The sequence below is a fragment of the Anopheles nili genome, chromosome 2, assembly GCF_943737925.1.
Source record: "Anopheles nili chromosome 2, idAnoNiliSN_F5_01, whole genome shotgun sequence".
NCBI lineage: Eukaryota > Metazoa > Arthropoda > Insecta > Diptera > Culicidae > Anopheles > Anopheles nili.
The window spans coordinates 63,301,561-63,320,466 of NC_071291.1; the positions used below are offsets into that span (position 1 = coordinate 63,301,561).

Consider the following 18,906-nt stretch of genomic DNA (forward strand, 5'->3'; position numbering starts at 1 on the left):
ATGTGGTTTCACCTAGATTCCACCCGGTCGGTTCATTCGAGGCAAACCACTTACGCTTGAAACGAGTAAATTTGTGATGCGGGCTCACCCCTTTTACCTTCGTTAGGGGGCTTTTGACAACGCGACAGCGAGTCGCTCGAAGACAACCTGGAAGCGCTTTGAGCGAAAGCAAAAACTGAGCAAAAAAGACGCGATAGAATGTAGCACACCCGCTCCATCTAAAGCTGGCTAAGGAAAAGTGGCTTTACGGCGCGGTAAAGTACACAGAAGCGCGCGAAAAAAAGGCTCGTAAAACTTTAACAAACTGGGGAAACTTTTCAACCGGTAAAACTTGCCACATTATCGATCATTAATGACACCATCTAGTTGGCCGCTGGAATCGATCAACATTGAGCAACATTAAATGCGCTCGCTCGAGACAAGAAAAAAAAGGAGCAAGAAAAAAAAGGGGCTACTTGGATACTCAACAAAGGAAAGTCGTTATCGTCGTGCCTGTTGGAGCTGCAAATCGATAATGTTTCAGCGTGTAAGGGCCTACAATGTACGGTTTAAAACGATACTTTTACTGCCGGGCGGTTTAATGTGATCGAGAGAAGCAGAGGAAAGAAACATAGTTTTGAAATAGTTGGAATTTTGCAGCTCCTTTCACGCTTCGACTGAACAAGAACTATACGAAACAAGAAAAGCCCCAACAAGGAACGAGAGCGTCGCTGACGAATACGTACGCTGGAAGGCCAAATGGTGACAACACGATAGTGCTGTTTGTGCCATGTTTATCCTATTTAAACAGTGCTTAAAGTGAATGGTTGCTTTCAATGTTTGCTGTCGGCTACGGACAAGCATTAATCCCTCGAAGCGGAATGGAAAGGTAATAATTCAAACTCCACCGGCGACGACAGATGGAAAGCCACCAATGAAGCCAACGAGAGAGAGAGAGAGAGAGAGAGAGAGAAAGAAACACGTGCTGTCGGAACACGTATCGTGCGGCAGGTCCTGAAGCAAAAGCGCCCCATCACCGTGTGCCCCGAAGCAGCAAAGTAGCTTATCGTACGTTGTCCAGCCTGCGGCATGACGGGCGAAAGAAGTGCAAAAAAAAAACACCAACGGTGCTACGTAAAATAACCGGATTTTCTCCAGGACGGGCACACTTTGATGTTGGCAAAAAGGTTAACTCACCCCGACCGGGGGCGTGGTATCGGGAAGCCAGAAATGCCGGTGACGTCGGGACGCTTTGGTTCCCAAAAATTTCCCCGACCGTCTTGACCGAACGGAGGCGGTTGGGAAATGCCTCGGGAAGAATAATGCGGTCCCGGTACCGGGGGGTGGATCAATTATTCAACAGTTGGCGAAGGTCTGGTCAGTTTGCCAGGTGCTTTCCGATCAGTGCCACACCCCTTTAGGTGTGCCGTTGAACATTTTACACTCCTCGAACACTGAACCGTATCGTGTGGCTTACTTTTTTTTTTTGAGAAGGACACAGAACCGCATAGAAGACGCCCGACGGGGATGGCTTCACACCCAGCGTCGGTTCTTTGCCAAAACCGGTTTCTGGGAGTGCCCTCTGGAAAAGCTCCCAAAGACTTAGGAAAAGCAAGGCACGAGCACGAGAAAAAAAAATACACCACCATCCACGGTTGTGCGAAAACCGACCGGCACGTCCTTCGGAAGCGGTTCGGAAATTAAATTCATCGACCAAATACGGGCTCGGGATCGCGTGAGGACCGTTTCAGTCTATTTTCTTCAGCCCGTCGGCCAACAAACCAAAAAAAAAGAGCCATGCAATCGAACGAAAACGAAACGGACGCGTATAATGGCGAGCGAGGGTTCGGTAGCAGGAAAGAATTTACAGACCCCCCCCCAGTGCCTTTTGGGGTCCGTTGCTTTCGCGTGGGGGGAGTTTTTTTTTTGTCTGTGCCATTTCGCATTCCGAATGCCACGGATCCTTTCACCGACGGCGCGCTGACTTCCGGTGCCAACCACTCCTCGCCATGGTGCCATGTAAGCCAGGCCTCCAAATTAAAACGATCCGCCTTGTGCCGAGTGGAGCCAACGGAAACCCAAACTCTCCCTCTCGTACAGGGAAACCCCTAAAGTGGCCGCACGTAATTGAGTTTGCCCCATCGAACAGACCAACACTGATGTTGCTGCTGCTGCTGCTGCAACGCGCCTAATGGACTGTCACCCAATAAACGGATCGTTTCGGCTGACATGATAAATTACTGATAGGCGACCGGTATCGGCATGCAATCGGTTTCACTTTACCGCGGTGGATGTTGCATTATTGAAACGCTGCGGATCAATGCCGCTCGATTATTTATCGGTGACGTTACTCGTCCGCCCTTGCAGCGCCATCTCGTGGCGTTTTGCGCGACCGGTCGATGCCTGCTGCGATCGGCCTTTTGAAGTTGATGTTCACGGATGAAGAGCAAAAAAAAACGCCTGGCCCGCGGGGGAAATAACTCAAACAAATAAACCACCCACCCCAGCGTGGAATTGATCAAACAGAAATTGAAAATAAAATTGCATATAAATTGAAAGAGCACGCGTCCAATCATTGGTCCAGTGTGCTGGTGTGGGAAAAAGGACGCGGCAAAAAAAAACTGGAACCATCACCGTCCGCCGGGTAACCAGTAATCTAATTATTGCTTCGGTCATGTTTAACCAAGCGTTTTGTTTGTGTTCTAGCGCTGGTGAAAGAAATTAGATCACATGTATTAAATCAACCGAAAAATTGGCTTTGCGTGGGAAAATAAATTACGTGGTTGGGATGTGCGCGTCGTGTGCCGTGGTTTTTTTTATCGAGAATTTAGTTATCATTCAAGGCACAAGGCGTTTTTAATGCACCGCGGGCAAAGTGGCCATGCTTTTTTTTACCGTGGCTAATAATAGGTTTAAGCTGGAATTAATCCACCGCCTGTCGCTGGTGCGTTTTAATCCGCTGCACACGGATCACTTCAACATGTATTTAATTAACATATTTTAGCCTTCGTAGAAAGCGTCTAACGCCTGATAAACGGTTCACACACGCTTGGTTAAAAATACGACCGCCCGGTTTTACATTTCCCTAAGCCGAGAGGCTTGCCAGACGAGCACAAGCCGGGGAAACTTTTCTCGTTAGTTATCATTAAATTTGTAAAACCATCTTTACGTCACCGCCGCAGCGCGTGTGACACGGGGCTCGGTTTTTCCTTCCAGCGGCAGCTTTCCCGTCAGCGCTCAGCTATTTTCACACAATCGAAAGCTGCCAGGCACCATGCCGACCGGAAGCGTCACATGAGAAAAATGCGTTCATCAGGCGCGCCATCCGTACCCGTTTGCTGGTTGGTTCTTGCGGGCGGAAAGTTTTATCTTCATATGGCCGAAGTATAACTCACTTCAAATGTGCTTTCTGCTGCAATGGTTACCAACGCTTACCGGCACTTTGGTTGACATAATTCCGCGCAGAAATAAAACAAACCTTCAGCACACACACACCCACGCGGTAAGCTTTAATCTTTCGACAAGACACATTAATTAATAAAGTTTATTTTGTTCGGCTTAATTAGAGCTGATTGAATTACAGAGCGTGTGTGCTTGTTTGGTGCAATGTGTGGAAAAATTTAATCCACCCTCAAACATCCCCGGTGGAGCACAAAATTCCTTATCATCTTTTTATAGTCAGTCTTGCAAAAAAAGAAAAAAGGAAATAAGCTTGCCTGCCATCACTCCGTCATTGAACTCCGCTCGCTAAACATTGGCTTAAACTGAGTTACTCTGTCGTCGTGTGTCGCGTGGCGCATCCAATGATCCGAGGGTTGATTTATCTTCTTTGGAAAATAATTTATCTCCACCCAAGAAGAGCGCACCGAAAGTCAACCAAGAATGTGCGGCAAGGTCGGCGTGGGTGGCGAGTGGGAGGGGTGAAAGAAAAACTTCATAACCCATCTTCGGTGCTTATGAAGTGGGTACGCCGTGTTTTTGCGAGGCTCCGGCTTTCCTGGTCTCCGTCCGTGGCATCCGGGCCACGATAAATGGGAGAAAAACCCCGTTAATTATGCACGAACTATGTGAAGGACACGGAAGTGGTCCTTGCTCGGGCTGGATACAAGGTTTCACCACCACGCGGGAGCAAGCTAGCCAGCGGCTGTCTTTTCGAAAAGGGCGCGAGGCACAAAAAAGATGGCGGAATATTACAACACGTTGCGCCCGTTGCTGGGCTGACCCAGATAGGTAGCCCCGTGTGTGTAAGTTCGGTTTCCCGAATGGGATGGAAAATTTGCCCTTCGAGTGAACAACCACTCGTGTGACGTGTGCAGTCCCGGAGAGCCGTTCGAGGTGAATTTCGGCATCCAATGGCCAGCCAATGGAGGGAGATGGTACCCGATATGCTGCTTCACGACGCTGTAAAAGCTCGAGCTGGCCCATCATCGTAGTTGGCGGTGACGTGCTGCACGTCACCACGGCAACGAGTGGTAGAGTGGTAAATTGTTGCAAAAACATTTCTGACATTTTGCCCCATCGAGTGGCGTACGAAGTGAAAATCATTTCAAAACGTTTGCCAGGGCGGTGGCTCGTGTGTGCGCGCGCCATGTCGGTGAATGTTTTCGCTCGCACGATATCGATGCTATTTCCAGCATCCGAACAGCAGCATCACTATGCAACCGGGCTGCTTTGGTACCCCCTTGAACGGCGCTATTATTAAAATGTTCTCTCGTCGACAACGTAGCAACGGTATGCCGATGTCGTTGCAATGGATCGATTTTGCTCTACGTTGATACGGGCCGGGTTGGGTACTTGTTTCCAAACAAACGCTTCCTTAATGAAGGGAAAAGTTGCAATATCAATTTAAACCGATAGTGTGTGCGAAGGGGGGGGGGGGGCGTAATTTATTCAGAACATTGCACGACACTTTGCAGCCCCTGGTAGTTTGTATGTGTGTTTGACGGCGTGTATATTTGTGTTAGGCAAAGCTTATCGAAACACAGAAAACACTATCGGGGCTGACGAGCAAACATGAGATGCATTCATTCGGTGTCCTTTTAAATATTTAACAGTGTTTTTTGTTGTGTTCTTTATTACATTGAGCAGTTGGATTGCAGCTCGTAAAAAAATCGATATTTTCCCCTCAAAAAATGAACATTTTTCGCGAAAAGCAGAACAGATCAGTTCAGTCTCGAAGCCATCGTTCGGTTTGGGTTTAATTTTTTCGCTCGTTCGCTTTTGGTGGTATTATCGCTGCCGTTCGTATGCCCTACCATCGCAAACCGAATAGGTTATTCGCTTGGGAAGAATTATCATGCTATCAGAAAAATATGATTATTTTGGCACTTCGTCTGATGCCGTTCGTTCGCCACGAGGCTCAGATTCGAGCGCGATAATCCGGCCCAGGCGACGACCATTCGTCCTGCCACCGGCAAGGACACCCCCCTCCATCGGAAAAAGGCGAGTCCACCTTCACGATGGAGTCACAACGTCCCACACCTGCCCGGCGCGAGAACGATGTCTGATTTTTATCCGCTTATGACGCATGAAGTCGAACCAAGCCACCATGTCCTTCCGGAAGCGTAAAGGATCGGCGAACCGGAGGCGGTTCTTTATCTCTCTTTCGCGCCTTTTTACGACCCTCTGACGTTTGGTCTCGAGCGAGCCGTCCATTTTTCGACAGTACGCCCAATTTTCAGCCTCCCACCGTTTGTGCTGCCACTGGGACCCCTGAGAACGTCCTGCCTGGGAAGTTTTCGAACGAACGACTTCGGACGATTCGAACGGACATAATTTATGGGGCCAGTGGCCTGCCGACTAAGGTAACCATTTTTTCTCTTCTTCTTTTTCTCTCAGTTATTCATTCATTCATCCTGCCCTTACAGCCCACCTTTACCGGTTGTCGTCCCATCCCACCGGGAGCAACCGCAGTTTAGTGCTTCCGGTCGATACCGTCCTGACGAATGGGCATATTCCATTTGTCCGCGCGGTGCCACCACACTTCGTTTCCCGTTTTTATCGGCCTTCATCAAATCGGGTCTGATCGATTGGGAAATTGTCGTTTCGATAAATGGAAGAAAAAAAAACGTTGGGAAACGATTTCGAAAATGATTAAACGGTTCTCTCCGCGCGTGACGCAGGGACACAATTTTTTTTCTTCGTTTAATAAGTCTAAAATCCGTGAAATGGGATCCTTTACGAGTTCCGGGTGCCAGGTTGGCAGTAAAAATAAAAAGCAAGCAAATCGAGAAACTAATACCGGGCTCGAACGTTTGAAATACTGCAACGCTTCCGAATCCATTTCCGGTAACAGTGAGTGTGCGCGTGTGGGAATAAATTTCGAATCGTTTTCCTTCGCTCGATGTAGTGAACCATCGATTTAGAATTACCGCAGGATGGGTGGGCCTGCCTTATGTGTGTATGTGCCCACCGGAGACCCCACCCCAACGTGGAGCGGTACATTTTTAATGTAAATCAAAAGCGGGCTTAAATTATGCACGTCACACATTAGGGCGGCCGGACGGGGCCACCCAAAGCGCCAGCTTCCGGACTAATTGTCATGCATGCAAATTAGGCGCACAATCCCACCCACAAACGATACATCTATTCTAATCCCGCCCGCGTTCCATTTCCGGTGGCACCGCGGTGGCAACCATTTAAGCGTAATGGCGCGGCGTCCGCAAAAGTGTCGCCCTTTCGCCAACACGCAAATGGCAAACGGTGGTGCCCTTTTGGGAGGCTTTTCTCCCGTTAGCGTCACGCCGGCTCGATAATTGTCCCAACCAGGCAACGTTTTCCCGGCCGGAAAGCCGTCGGGAGGAGGCTTACGATCGAAGCTCGGGCTTCCAGATCTAGGGAGGCTGTGCCGTGCAATCGATAAAAGCGCTCCATTTGCAGGGGAAGGACGGCTGTCAGCGCAACGCCTACTGCGAAAAACCCTTCACAAAACGGGACCGAAACCGGCCGCATTCGAAGAAGCAGGATTAGGCTGGGGATTTACATCGGAGCAGCAATTTCGGGGGAGGTTGCGAAATTTTCCAACCAAATGTTGCAGCTCGTTTAACGATAAGTTATGCTAATAGACGCTGAACGTGTGGCACGTTATGGAACTAATAAGCGGACGTTCGATGAGTGTTACTGTGAAAAGGACATGCGTTTGAAGCTTAAAAAATTAACATCTAATAAGCCTATTTGTTGTAAAAATATGTATTTGTGTTTTTGCATTCAATTTTAAGCTTCTTTATCTTATCGCTTTACATGATAAATTGTACCATAATGGATGGGAAGCGTATGTCTTTTAACATTTAATTATGATAATTGACGTTCACAGCAACAGAACAGCCTCTATTATGTAGGTGTCGGCAATTTTACGCTACAATCCCACCCCTTTTCTAGAACGCCGTCATTAGAGCCGGTCGTTATCATTATCGCACATCATACCGTCGCTGCACCGAAACCCGGGATTATCGAGAAAAGCTGGAAGGGGGAATCCTAGGGCTGGTGCATATAAAGCATTTAACCTTCTGCTCTCACGGTACCGTCGGTGCATGGCAAACGACCCCCAAGCCCTCCTAATCCAATTTGCACGCTTCACCGTGTGCAGTGGCCCCCATTCGACCTTATCATGCACCAAACCCTTGCTTCGTACCGGGGGGTGGCTTTGGTGGCATGCGAAATAAGTGCAATCCAGCAAATGCAACAGCTGTTTCGATTCTCGCACAAGGGGACAGAACGGGACACGGTGCTAAACTAACCCCGTGGGAATTGAAGCCGTCTTCGTACGGATCTATCTCAATTATCACGTATCCACCTTTGGCCGTCAGCAAACGGACGGGTTCGACGCCACGATTTCACAATTCGCAATCAATACTAATTACATTCGCAGGTCTTCGCAATGGCACTTCGGGTGGCTCCAGCGTTTCGAAACGAGCGAATCCTGCCCCGGTTGAAACGGGTGAATGAAATGATCAAGGGAAACAGGTGTTTTTCCTCGAACACGGTCACCTCTCCCGTACCGGTTTGCTTCTCCTGTTCAGGAGGATCCTTCGGGAAAAGAAAACACCCGCCAGCCATCGAACGGACGGCAATTCGAACGAGAAAGGATCCCGCCCGGGTGACATTTCGTAGCGGCCGCAACCGTACGTCTGTATACATTTTAATTAAGCGCTTCTTTCTGCCGCTGTGCCTCTAATGTTTAATTATTTACGACACTTTTCCGTTTTGCCGGTTCCGTTCCGTGGCACGGTGCCCATGGTAACGGTGGTGCACACGCGAAATCGAGTAGGCGTTGAGAAACGGGCCCTGGTCGGTTGGTAATCGATTCCGCGCGCCCGGTGGCTGTCTCTGGCGTACCGTTCCGGATGTTCGACGGCACCTCAACGGATTGTGCTGGGAACCGGAAGTGACACGGACACAAACAGAAAGCTCATTCCGGCTAATGTGGCCGGCGGTGGCGTGTGCGTTTTGGGAAGTGGAAAAAAGAGAGAGAGAGAGAGCGGGAAAAACAACGTTCAACCGAACCGGACCGTAGCGTGGAAATGGAAAGTAAACCTGCAGTCTAATGGCATCGTTCGGAATCGGGTCTAATCGGTTGAGGGCGTAATGGAAGCTTGATCGAGTTCTCCATCCCGGATGTGGTGGTGACGGTTTTGCTTTGTACCGTATCTTTGCTAATCTATACACGCTTGGGATCTCCCTTCGCTGATTACGCCTTCCGAAGGGTGGTTTCTTTTTGCCCGTGTTATCCTGCCTAACTATCCCGTTGAGCTTTAGGCCACTAAGGGGGTTTGGCGACAAGGGACAGCCGGTTAGGGCATACACGTGGTCATGGCCACATACCGACTGCGGGTCATTATAAACACAAGCACACATGTAAAAAAGGAACAGGAACCGAGAACGACAGCCCCGTTGTGCTGGATTACGTGCGCGGCTGGACGAGCAATCGGTCGGAACTAAGCTAATGGTTCAGTGAGCCTTATAGGCCAGCAGGTTAGCTGACCTTTTTTTATTTCTCTCTCTCTTTCTCTCTCATCCTGTATTCTGTACAAATCGATGCCGTTTGTTTGCTGGCCGCGTCCACAGAGAGACGTTCCTGCTAATGACCAGAAGCCTTCGATGGCGTGCGCTTGAGCGGTGTTGGAGATTAATGATGTGAGCAGAATAAATAGTCCACCCTGGCCGGTTCGGTTCTAAAGCGGGTTGCTATGAGACTGTATTTATGGCTTGCTGGGATTTCGCTACAGCCGCTTAACAATGCAAAAATGGTTGGAAAAGGTCCTTGCGTGCCGTCGCAGAGGTCCACCGAGGTCGTGTAGCCCTTTTGTGATTACGAGGCGTGATTCGTATAATTTACACATTAGAAACAACGCGAGCCGGGAGTGCGATTAATGATCGTAAATACAGGCTTGTATTTGCGATAAAAGGGTGCTCTCTTTGGGGCCGTTAGTATTTACGCGCGACTTTTACCGTGTACTGTGCCATTCGCTCGAGGAAAACCGCTCGTAAGGCTTATCAAAAATGAGCTGTAGAAATCGCTTCTTAAGTTTATGAATGCGCTAGCGCCGGGTAAGGAAAGTTTCCACTCTCTTGAACCAACCACTGTAAACTTGAGAGACAGCGACAGCAAAGAATAAGCCACCAAGTTTATGGAGCTAATAACTGGCGGGAAAAACTAATTTCGTAAGCCCGAATGCATTATAAATCAACGCCTTTCGCTCGGTCTCGCTGCCCGGAAAGGGGTTCCGGTACATTTATATGCTAAAACATGCTACCTGGCATTTGCACCGACCGCAAGATTGCATTGCCTGCCCGTTCCCCGTACCTATTTCCATTTTTCCTTTCTCGAGATGCAAATGCATCGAAACTTTGCCTTCGGCTTCGGACGTGGGAGCTCGAGTTGAGATTCAAATTGAATTCCGTGACTCGGTCTCGGTTCTTTCCCGTTATCAAACCCCACAGCACAGGCTACAGGGTTTCGGGCTACAGGATATTGGAACCCGTCGCCCGTTCGCTTTGGGTTTGGCCTTTTGTCTCAGCCACCCCCGACGCTGGTGAAAAGCGGACGAATCGGCGCACGGGGTGCTATCGACATGCCGACAGGGATTGAAAATAAACACCGATCTGATGAACCGATGAAAATTTGAATCTAATTTTAATTAAAACAATCCCGTCCTCCACCCCCCAAAGGAAACAGACCGCTCGAGGATGTCCCCACGGTGGCAACAAAGGCCCCCCGTTGGAGCACATTTTAGCCGAAGGACTCTTTTTTGGCCCATTTCGCTCGTCCCGAATCCGATTACGGGTGCTGGAAGAAGTGGACAAAACACCCCCACGGAATGCGTTACGAGGTGGGCGCAAATTTTCTGCAAAAAAAACACTAAAATAGTGCTACCAGGTGAGTGAGGAAGAAAAACAAACGAAAATCAATTTATTGATTGAAAGTTGATGTTCGTCAACTGGGACTGGGGCGTTTTTTTTTTCTCTCCTGTCGTGCTCCTGCTTTGTTTTCCTTCCGTTGCTGTAACACGACCCATGGAAACAGGTGGACATTTTCCCCGGGTGCCCTCCGGGCGGTCGGGCAGGCGGCTTCAGGGATTCAATTAAAAAACCCTGGGCGAAAGTACGCAAACCGGAACGGTGGCAGGTTGGCCGGTTGAACGCCTGGCCAGGGTGTGCAACATTTTTCGTCTTTCATCTTGACCGGCACGATGTTTGGTGCCAGGAGTTTCCACAACACACACACACGCGCATATCCACCCACACTCACGCCTGAGAATAATGGAGCAAGTTGTGTGCCTTTTATGTTCGTTTATTATTATAAATTCAATCAACCGGTTCTCTCCCACGCCCCGGCCAGTGTTGTATTGTCTGCAATCCCCCACCCTCGGCAAGCCTTTAACTACGTGAAAACACGCGCGTACCTTTTGTGTGTGGGTGGGGTGGGCGTCATTAAACGTACCCATCCAGCCTCCCGCCACTGGGATGCGCCATTTTCCATAACCGAGACCCGGAAAAAGGGTGCTGTTGGTCGTAGTTTTAACCAAAAAGCAAACAGCAAACCCATTCCCCGGGTTCCCGGTTGTGTGCCGAAAGTTGTGAAAGTATTTTCACGTTCGCGCTGGGTGATGTGGGGGTGGGTGGGTTTTCCCGGGTGTTTTGTCCGCGTGCGGGATTAGCTCGGGCAGCCCGGCCTTATCGCGACGCTACTGGTCGCAAATAGTACACCCCCGGAAAATGGAAGCGCAGAAAACGTGCAGATGGGTTTGCAAAATTTCCCCCATTTTCCGGATCACCCGGAAGTGGGTCAGCAGCGTTTCCAAAACGTCAATCGGAATTGGGCTCGGAGCGCGTTCATGCTTTGACGTGAAACGTGCCGTCAACAAAAGAACGTTTAGAAAAGGGGCGATTCTAAAGACACTCGTGATCGTTGAGCAGTTAAAGTACACGAGGTGCGTTAATTCGTCCTGCGCTGCGCGTGGTAACATTGTAAGCAGCTACACATGCAGGGCTTCCGGGTTTATCATTAATTATCGACCACCCTCGAAACCACCAACCGTACTTAGTGTCCTTTATACCGTCAAAACGTCACTGCAAATATTGACCTCGACGTCGCTTGGCAACTGGAATGGATGTAAGGGCGGGAAAATTAAATAAAACCCCCAGGAACTCACCCCCCCCAGGCCGCAAGTAATACGATCCTGTTCCTGGGGAGTACGTGCGAGCGATATTAGTTTCATCTTTGTGCCCAATCGGACGTGACTGATTGAAATGTCCGGCCGATACCGATCGATTTCGGTAGCGGCTAATCAGCGTCCGTTGCGTCACACGCTGCCAGGTCCTCTATCAACTTCTACGACTTCCCCATTGGAGCTTTCGAGCACCGATTGCTGGTTGGTTTGGCACCCGAATGCTGGCGGACGAGTGGCGCAACAGGACACCAGCAACACGGTCAAAACTGTACGTCTAATTCCTTTTCGATTCCTTTTTTATTTTCACCAGTTTCCCGGTTCCGATGTGTGGTTTACACTTGAAATGATATAACGCTAAAGTGGACATGAACTGACGGCCCAATAAGACCCGAGACCCGAGCCCCCGATCCGGATCGATTCAGGTGGACCCGTACTTGAGCACCGGTCGGATCGGAGCAACGCTTTTAAGCCAACATCCGTTAGCCTTCGGCACGACAAAATCCTTTCCAGTCGGGCCGCTTTGCACAAGAAAGCAAAAAAAAAGGGAGACAAACCCCGCCATTCCTGCTCGTTTGCCCTAAGCTACCGCAAATTGCAATTACGTGGTGCCATTATGCTTGTCGAGCCTTCCGGATGTGGATGAAAAATGTTGACAACATGCTCCGGTGTGGGGGTGGGTGAATGTTACCCTCCGCCTCGTAGGAAGGATGCACCTTGTTGGGGGTGGAACTACGGCAAACCAAGAACCATCCGACGTGGGATTGGATATTGACGGTGGCAAAGCGGTGACATATTGCTCCAAGCCAGCCAGCTCGTAAACCCTCTCCCCGAATTGCGCGTTGCGGAATCGATTCCAATTCCGAAACCCCACGACCCATCCGGTTGGCGGCCGTTGATTTATCGATTTCAATAAAAAGGATTACTACGTGGATCCCACCCGGCGTGGTGTTCGAGTTGTCTAGGGATTGCGGGTGTTCTTTCATGCTACGTTTTTTTCTGCTCTCCGACGTGTCTTACTCCCGCCACGTTTGTCACGTTGTTCTACCGAGTTTTCGAACGGTTCTTACCTTCCGGCAGCACCAGGGTTGACAATAATTGAGTGTGGCCAAGATAAGCAGTTGCGGTTGGGCAGACTAATTGCACAAAAAAGCCTCGCAACCGTAGGGTTACGACTTTCCGGCCCAATCTGAGGAGCGCTATCGTTCACTTTACGGGTTTGAAATTCGCTCCACCTCGAAGGATAGCTCGTTGACCCACATGGTCAGACTGTTGCTTTTGCAACGCTGGCCAAAACACGTGGCCACGTCCGGGGTGGGATAAATTGCTGCTAGTGAGTGTCCCGTGATGGCACGTGGCCAGGCAGTTGACGTACTTGGTATGAATGCATTGAAGTGGCGAACGAACGAAAAAAAAAAGTAATTGACCGTGTGAAATTGATGATGTGCAGCCGGGGTTGATTAGCTGTTGAAGAAAAAGAATCGAACCTAACCTCACAGCTTATAGTGTTTTAAATAAAACCACGAAAGGACAGTATCGAACGTTAGATTAAAATATAGTGCTCTTTAAAAATGTTGTTTAAAATAAATTATATTCATCTTTCTGCACCACTAAAGCAAACAGGCAAAAGCTCGAAGATGAATATTCATAGGCGCGAGATAGACAATTGAATTCCGGTGGAATATAAAAGCACTCCAATGATGCCATATTTAATTGAATAGCGAAAACAATTAGTTTATCCACTTTTATACCCACTTTGCCGTGCTGCAGCTCTACGCAGCTCGGGACCAGACGGACGGATAGTTCGAAATACTGCTATTGGAACGTTGCGTGCTAACAATCAACGATACCCGAGTGCCGAGTAATCCAATGATCTTCACCATCTTCACCCCTCAAAAAGGGGTGAATTGAATTGAAATTTGCATTGGCGAAACGTTTGCGAAACAATTCATAAGCCCGTCACGTTTCGTGGCCGTCATTTACAATTTCTCAAACCGATACGGCGGGCGCCATGCTAGCGGTGCCAGATTTCCAGCCTCGGAGGAGAGAAAACGCGAACGTGGCGTAGTCCTGCCGGGGGTGCGCAGGATTGTTCTAGCGCACACCACTTGCGGGCGATTGATGGGTTGGGTCGTCGCATGAATATGTTACTTCTAACACGATACGGAATGGGTAGAAGCTCTGCTGCAAACATTACCATGCCCAATAAATCATTGCATGCGAACGGGAAATGGTTCACGCCACAGTTTGGCCGGAACAAGCGCCGTACAATCTGGACGGCTCGTTATCTAGCCGTTATCGTTTGCCCGAGCCTCGCACGGTGACAGTTGAGAATAGTTAGAACGTATCCTGCGACAGGACAGCGACTCGGTGAGGTGCTAGTTTGCGATATGGTCAGATAGTTTCGGTTTCACGACGAAGGAATGTAATGTGTTGCAATCCGTTTAGTATAGTTTTATTCATTCAACAATATCCTAACCATATCCGTAACGGTCCATCCTCTTTTCTTGGAATTCTTACATAAAAAAACTAAAATGTGCCTCCCGTTAAACTCCGAGTTATCATCAGCGTACAAAATTTTATTCCTCTCAATTTCTCGCAAAACGTTCTCAAGCCATTCCCAGCTCAAGTATTGATCAGGACTTTGTGCCTACATGGTAAAGTTTTCCTTCCTTCTGCCGTAAATCCCACCGTGCGCCAACCGGTTCCCTTGTGTTGGCCAGTCAGGCTCGCCAAAAATCGATACGATGACAACAACCGACTCCTCTCGCACGTAAGTTCCGCATAGGAGCTGCAGCGGAAACAGGTCCGCGTCCGAAAATGCTCACTGATAGTAAAGCTCAATGTTCATGCCGTCGTGGATTTCGTAGTCCGCCAGCTTAATGTTATCCTTGTATATTGTGTACCACTTTTTCAGCACTATTTTGTCGTAGCGCGTGCCGGTCTGGGCCGCGATCAACTTTTTCAAGTCGCCAATCGTATCGTCGGGATTGCACTTCACGCGCACCTTCTTGCCCAAGCGATCGTTGCACGTTATTTCCAGCATTTTGACTTTCGGCTTGCAAAGAAATAAGAGAAAACGCGCCGATAAATTACTGAAATCCGCACGACGCACTCGGTGTTTTGAGCTTCGGATTGATTTTCGATCCGGAATGTGTCAAAAGCGGCTCGGCGTAAACAATAAGGGTAAACGTCAAAGTGACGTTTACACGGCAGGCGAAAATGGACGCGCACAGTGGGTATACTTTTATTACGTGCAGCGGTTCAGCGGGAAAACTGAGTGTTCGGTATTTGAATCCTTGATAAAACATTGATTAACTTCAACATCCAGCCACTTTTCAACAAAAAAGCGAATAGAAAGTACGAACATAACGCACTAACAAGATGATGGATTCGTACAGATATAAATCGATCACAATTTTTAGGTATCATGTGAAATAATGTATTTAGACAGCATCAACAGGTTTTGAACTTTTCAAATTTTCGTTTAAGCAAATACTATTTAATGTTTAATATCCAAGTTAGTAAAATACTTGCTTATGTTGGTTTTAAGCGTCGGAATGCGTTTTCTAGCTTCGCATGTAGGTTCGTTTGCATAGTTCCTTGCAATCAATATTGTTCAGAGATTAGATTTTCATTAGATTAGAAATTCATTAGTTTGAGATTTTCATCACATTACGTTGGATAATTCGATAACAGCTTATGCTGTGGAACTGTTTCCCAGGCGTACAATGCTAATGTTGCCAGCACGTATCTTTGCGAACCGATCCTTCTCGCATCGGAACGGCAAGGTTACGAATATTTGTTTCTGTACACCAAAAACGCATTACGCTCCACTTGCTAGGCGCTTTCGCTAGCACTAGCAGCGTAGTACGGGAGTACATAATTCATAGAAATTTAAATTCGGTGCCCTATATACACCGGAACTTCTCGGTTGGGGGCGCATGCGAAAGCAGAAGCAAAAACAGAGGAATCTGTCCTATCGCAGTGAGGCGGACATACGCGAGGAGCTCGCTTTAGCTCAAGCGGATAAAATACTGGCTCGGATAACCCTTCGTGCAGGGTGGTGAGGCAGCAAAAAAAAAAATAAAACAAACCCCACACTGCCACCATGAAATGTTGTTCGTTATTCTTACATCCATCTTGGGCCCTTCTCAGAAGAAACGTACCGATAATTTTATTCATAAGCGCCTGCCCTATGCAAATGGCACGTTTAGGGCCCTGAAAAGGACGTCTTTGGTGCGGCAAAAAAGTAGGAAAAGGACGGCCAGTGTCTGAGTGCGATCGCTTAGCGATGGGAAAAATAAACGTTTTAGAGCAGCACAAGGCTATTACCGACGGGATAGTGTCGTAAAGTGTACAAAATGAACGCGTTATCATTTACCAACCATCTATCACTATTTAGTTCTGTATAAATGCCGGAAAAATCGTAAATATGTTCGATAAATCTTGATAAAAGTAGAACAGTTGAGTAGACAATTGGAGAGAAAAACAACAGCAGAAAAACGGAATAATAAATTTGCTAACCCAGTGCTAGCCGTAAGCTCAAGCACGGAGGAAATGTTCCATTTCTTAACCTTTTTGTCACATTGATCAATGGTCTCCGCAATCAGCCAATCGGATCGACCACATTTGTGGTGTGGCCTGTCGCATTTCGGGCGGTACGATCAATAAAACGAAATCAGCCCGTGCGCTCGTTGGCGCATAAATTCTTGCACAGGCCCTAGCAACTCCGAACGAACGTTCCCTGCTCATGTAAATGCTGCTGAATCGTTTAGTTTCTTTCCCACTTGCTTTTAGTTTTTTTCGTTTTACTTCCGCCGCTCGGCATCCTAAAACGGAGCGGCTCCCGGGCAGGAAGTTTATGCCACCCTCCCCCACACTCGGTTGCGAACGCTCCCGATAAGTGGGCCTTCGAATAAAGGACAGTAAAAGAAATGGAGTGTCTTTATTTCGCGGGACTTGTAAAAAAACGGCAAAATGATTCACTTGACAGCACGCGGCAAAGGCGAACCGGTGGGCCAAGCCCCCGGTACCGTGGGAAACATAAAACGACCGCAAGAAGAGGAGAAGACAGAGAAGAAAAAAAATATATTAAAAGGACCAATGAAATAAAGCAGCGCCACCGAAGCACGAAGAATAAAAAGAGCTGCGGGTGGGCAGCCCAGTTCACTCGGTTCTTATGCAATTTGTGGCATAAGAACCGAGTGTAAGTAACACCACCCGAAATCAATGCCTCCGGGAGGCCCCTTTTGCGGTTCGATCGATACACTCTATCGCTCTTGCTTCACGAGAGTCTCGTGCTGGGACCCCTCCCGGGTCTGGCCACTTCAACGGAAGGCACCAGCAGGAAGTGCATCAAAAATTGAAGGTTAAAATCAATAAGCGCGCTTCGGTAGCTTTCTGCTTTCTGAGCTCGCTGAAACGTGGCACGTCAGCGAAGCAGCAACGCTGTAACTGCCAGAGATCGATTCACAAGAGCAGGCAGACAAGTAGAGCTTGAAAGCGTTCTGCTGCGCTCCTTGAAATCTAAAGTAAGCCTGCCGTTGCAGGCGCTTCCCCGGGACAGGACGGCACAGCAAAATCCGGTCTCATTTGCTGGCGTTGCTTTTTTTTTAAGAGAGCGCAGGACGCGCTTACGGCAAACGGGCGTACATAATTCATCGGCATTCGGGTTTCCAAAGGCAGCGCGCATGGTGCGGGCTTGGCCGAAAGCCGAGCACTTTGAGCTTGATGTTGGATTTCCGTTGGTTTGCGAAAAGTTCAAAGTAGTAGCTGCGCCCAAAGTTAGATTGATGATAAGCGGGATAGGCGGAGGGATTTTCATTAGCTTTTTGGACGCCCCGTGGGCAGCAAAACCTGGGGGCGTTGAATAAATCACGCGCTCGTGGGAGGCTTGGCCCGAAAGGTGCAGCACGGGCAGCATCCGTGTGCGTTGTTGAAAAACAATTATATTAATAATTTCTAATAACACTACCACCCATCCCAGCCAAAAGCAAACTATGCGGCTATGAGGTCGTTTATATTTTGTACAGGAAAGAACCCTCATTTCGCTCCCATCCCGTTCTAAGTTCTGATCGTTCGATAAGGAGTAAGGATGAAACTTTACCTTCTCTTGCTGAACTTCCGGTTCGCCCTTCGAGCGGGTGGGATATCTGCGTCACTTCACTCGAAACCCGGGAGAGTGGATTGCAACACGCGGCGCGCTACGCGGCAAGACTGTGGCAGAAAAGCACCCCCTTTCCGAGAACAAAACGGCCAATCGACGATGGACACTCCGTGTGGCGTCCGGGTGAAGTGTGCTCGACTTTTCCGAGTACGACTGGCACTGGTATTATGCAACGCACGCGAAACGCACGACAGTTACGGCGACGGAGGCACGCTTATCTGGACACCGAATCGGACCGACCGATCACCGATGGGACTGGTGCGAAATCGAAAACACAAAAAACAAATCGCCCGAACGCTGGCACCGGTTTCGGGTTGGAACTGTTGGCGCACCTAATTATCGACTGGCGGCGAGGCTCCCTGCGAATGGCTGCGGAAACGGCGCGCTACGATTCGTACGGCGAGTTCGAGTTGGCGCGTGTGCACGGCTGCGAGTATCACTTCAGAGTGAAAAGCCTTGAAAGCTCGGAACCAGCCGCGAACCGGTACGACCGATGGTCCCGAGGATGGTGCTCCATCGGGTTTTCCGTGGCCAACCGAAGTGGTACGATTCGAGCCCCCGAAGCCCGCACGAAATGGCTCGGAAGACCGCGGTGGCGTGATGTAACAGATTGTTGCGCGAATGCATTTCGAGCAGCTTTTGCTCGAATTCAAAGGCAGGAAGGTTGAAGGAGCTTTCGCAAACTTGAAAGCGCTATTCGAGCGGAGCGGAAAACCAATAGAAGCCGTGTTGTTGTGTTAGTATGCCATAAAAATGTAGCTTCAGAAGATTTTTTGTAACATTTGAGTGCAAGAAAAAATTCAAATAACCTGAACATTGCTTGACTATGCTAGTGATATTAAAGTAATTGTCATTAATTGATACATTGTCCAATAAAAATGATAAAACCAGACAGACAGAAAATCGTAACAGTATTCCCACATTATCGATAATTTAATTAATATCATTTACAGTTATTTTAGGTTCTATTAAATGTATATAAATCTGTGCTACAAAGATTTCATACATTGCAATTAATTTGCAACACACTTATGCCCAAGCCATCGCTACTATAAATCACTGTTTTGTTCCTTCCATTTAATGACAAAAAGC

The 18,906-nt window shown here is 48.5% G+C and overlaps 2 protein-coding genes across 2 annotated transcripts in view; both read right to left on the minus strand.

Moving 5' to 3' along the window:
• Positions 1 to 18,906, minus strand: part of LOC128722099 (uncharacterized) — a 49,603-nt gene that overhangs the window by 30,354 nt on the left and 343 nt on the right. The window lies entirely within an intron of this gene.
• On the minus strand, positions 14,079 to 18,191 carry LOC128722100 (ubiquitin-like protein 5). The gene is made up of 2 exons (XM_053815930.1): positions 17,755 to 18,191; positions 14,079 to 14,703 (listed from the first exon to the last, which is right to left on the minus strand). The coding sequence occupies exon 2, from the start codon at positions 14,689 to 14,691 to the stop codon at positions 14,470 to 14,472; it is 222 nt and encodes a 73-aa protein (XP_053671905.1). The 5' UTR covers positions 14,692 to 14,703; positions 17,755 to 18,191; the 3' UTR covers positions 14,079 to 14,469.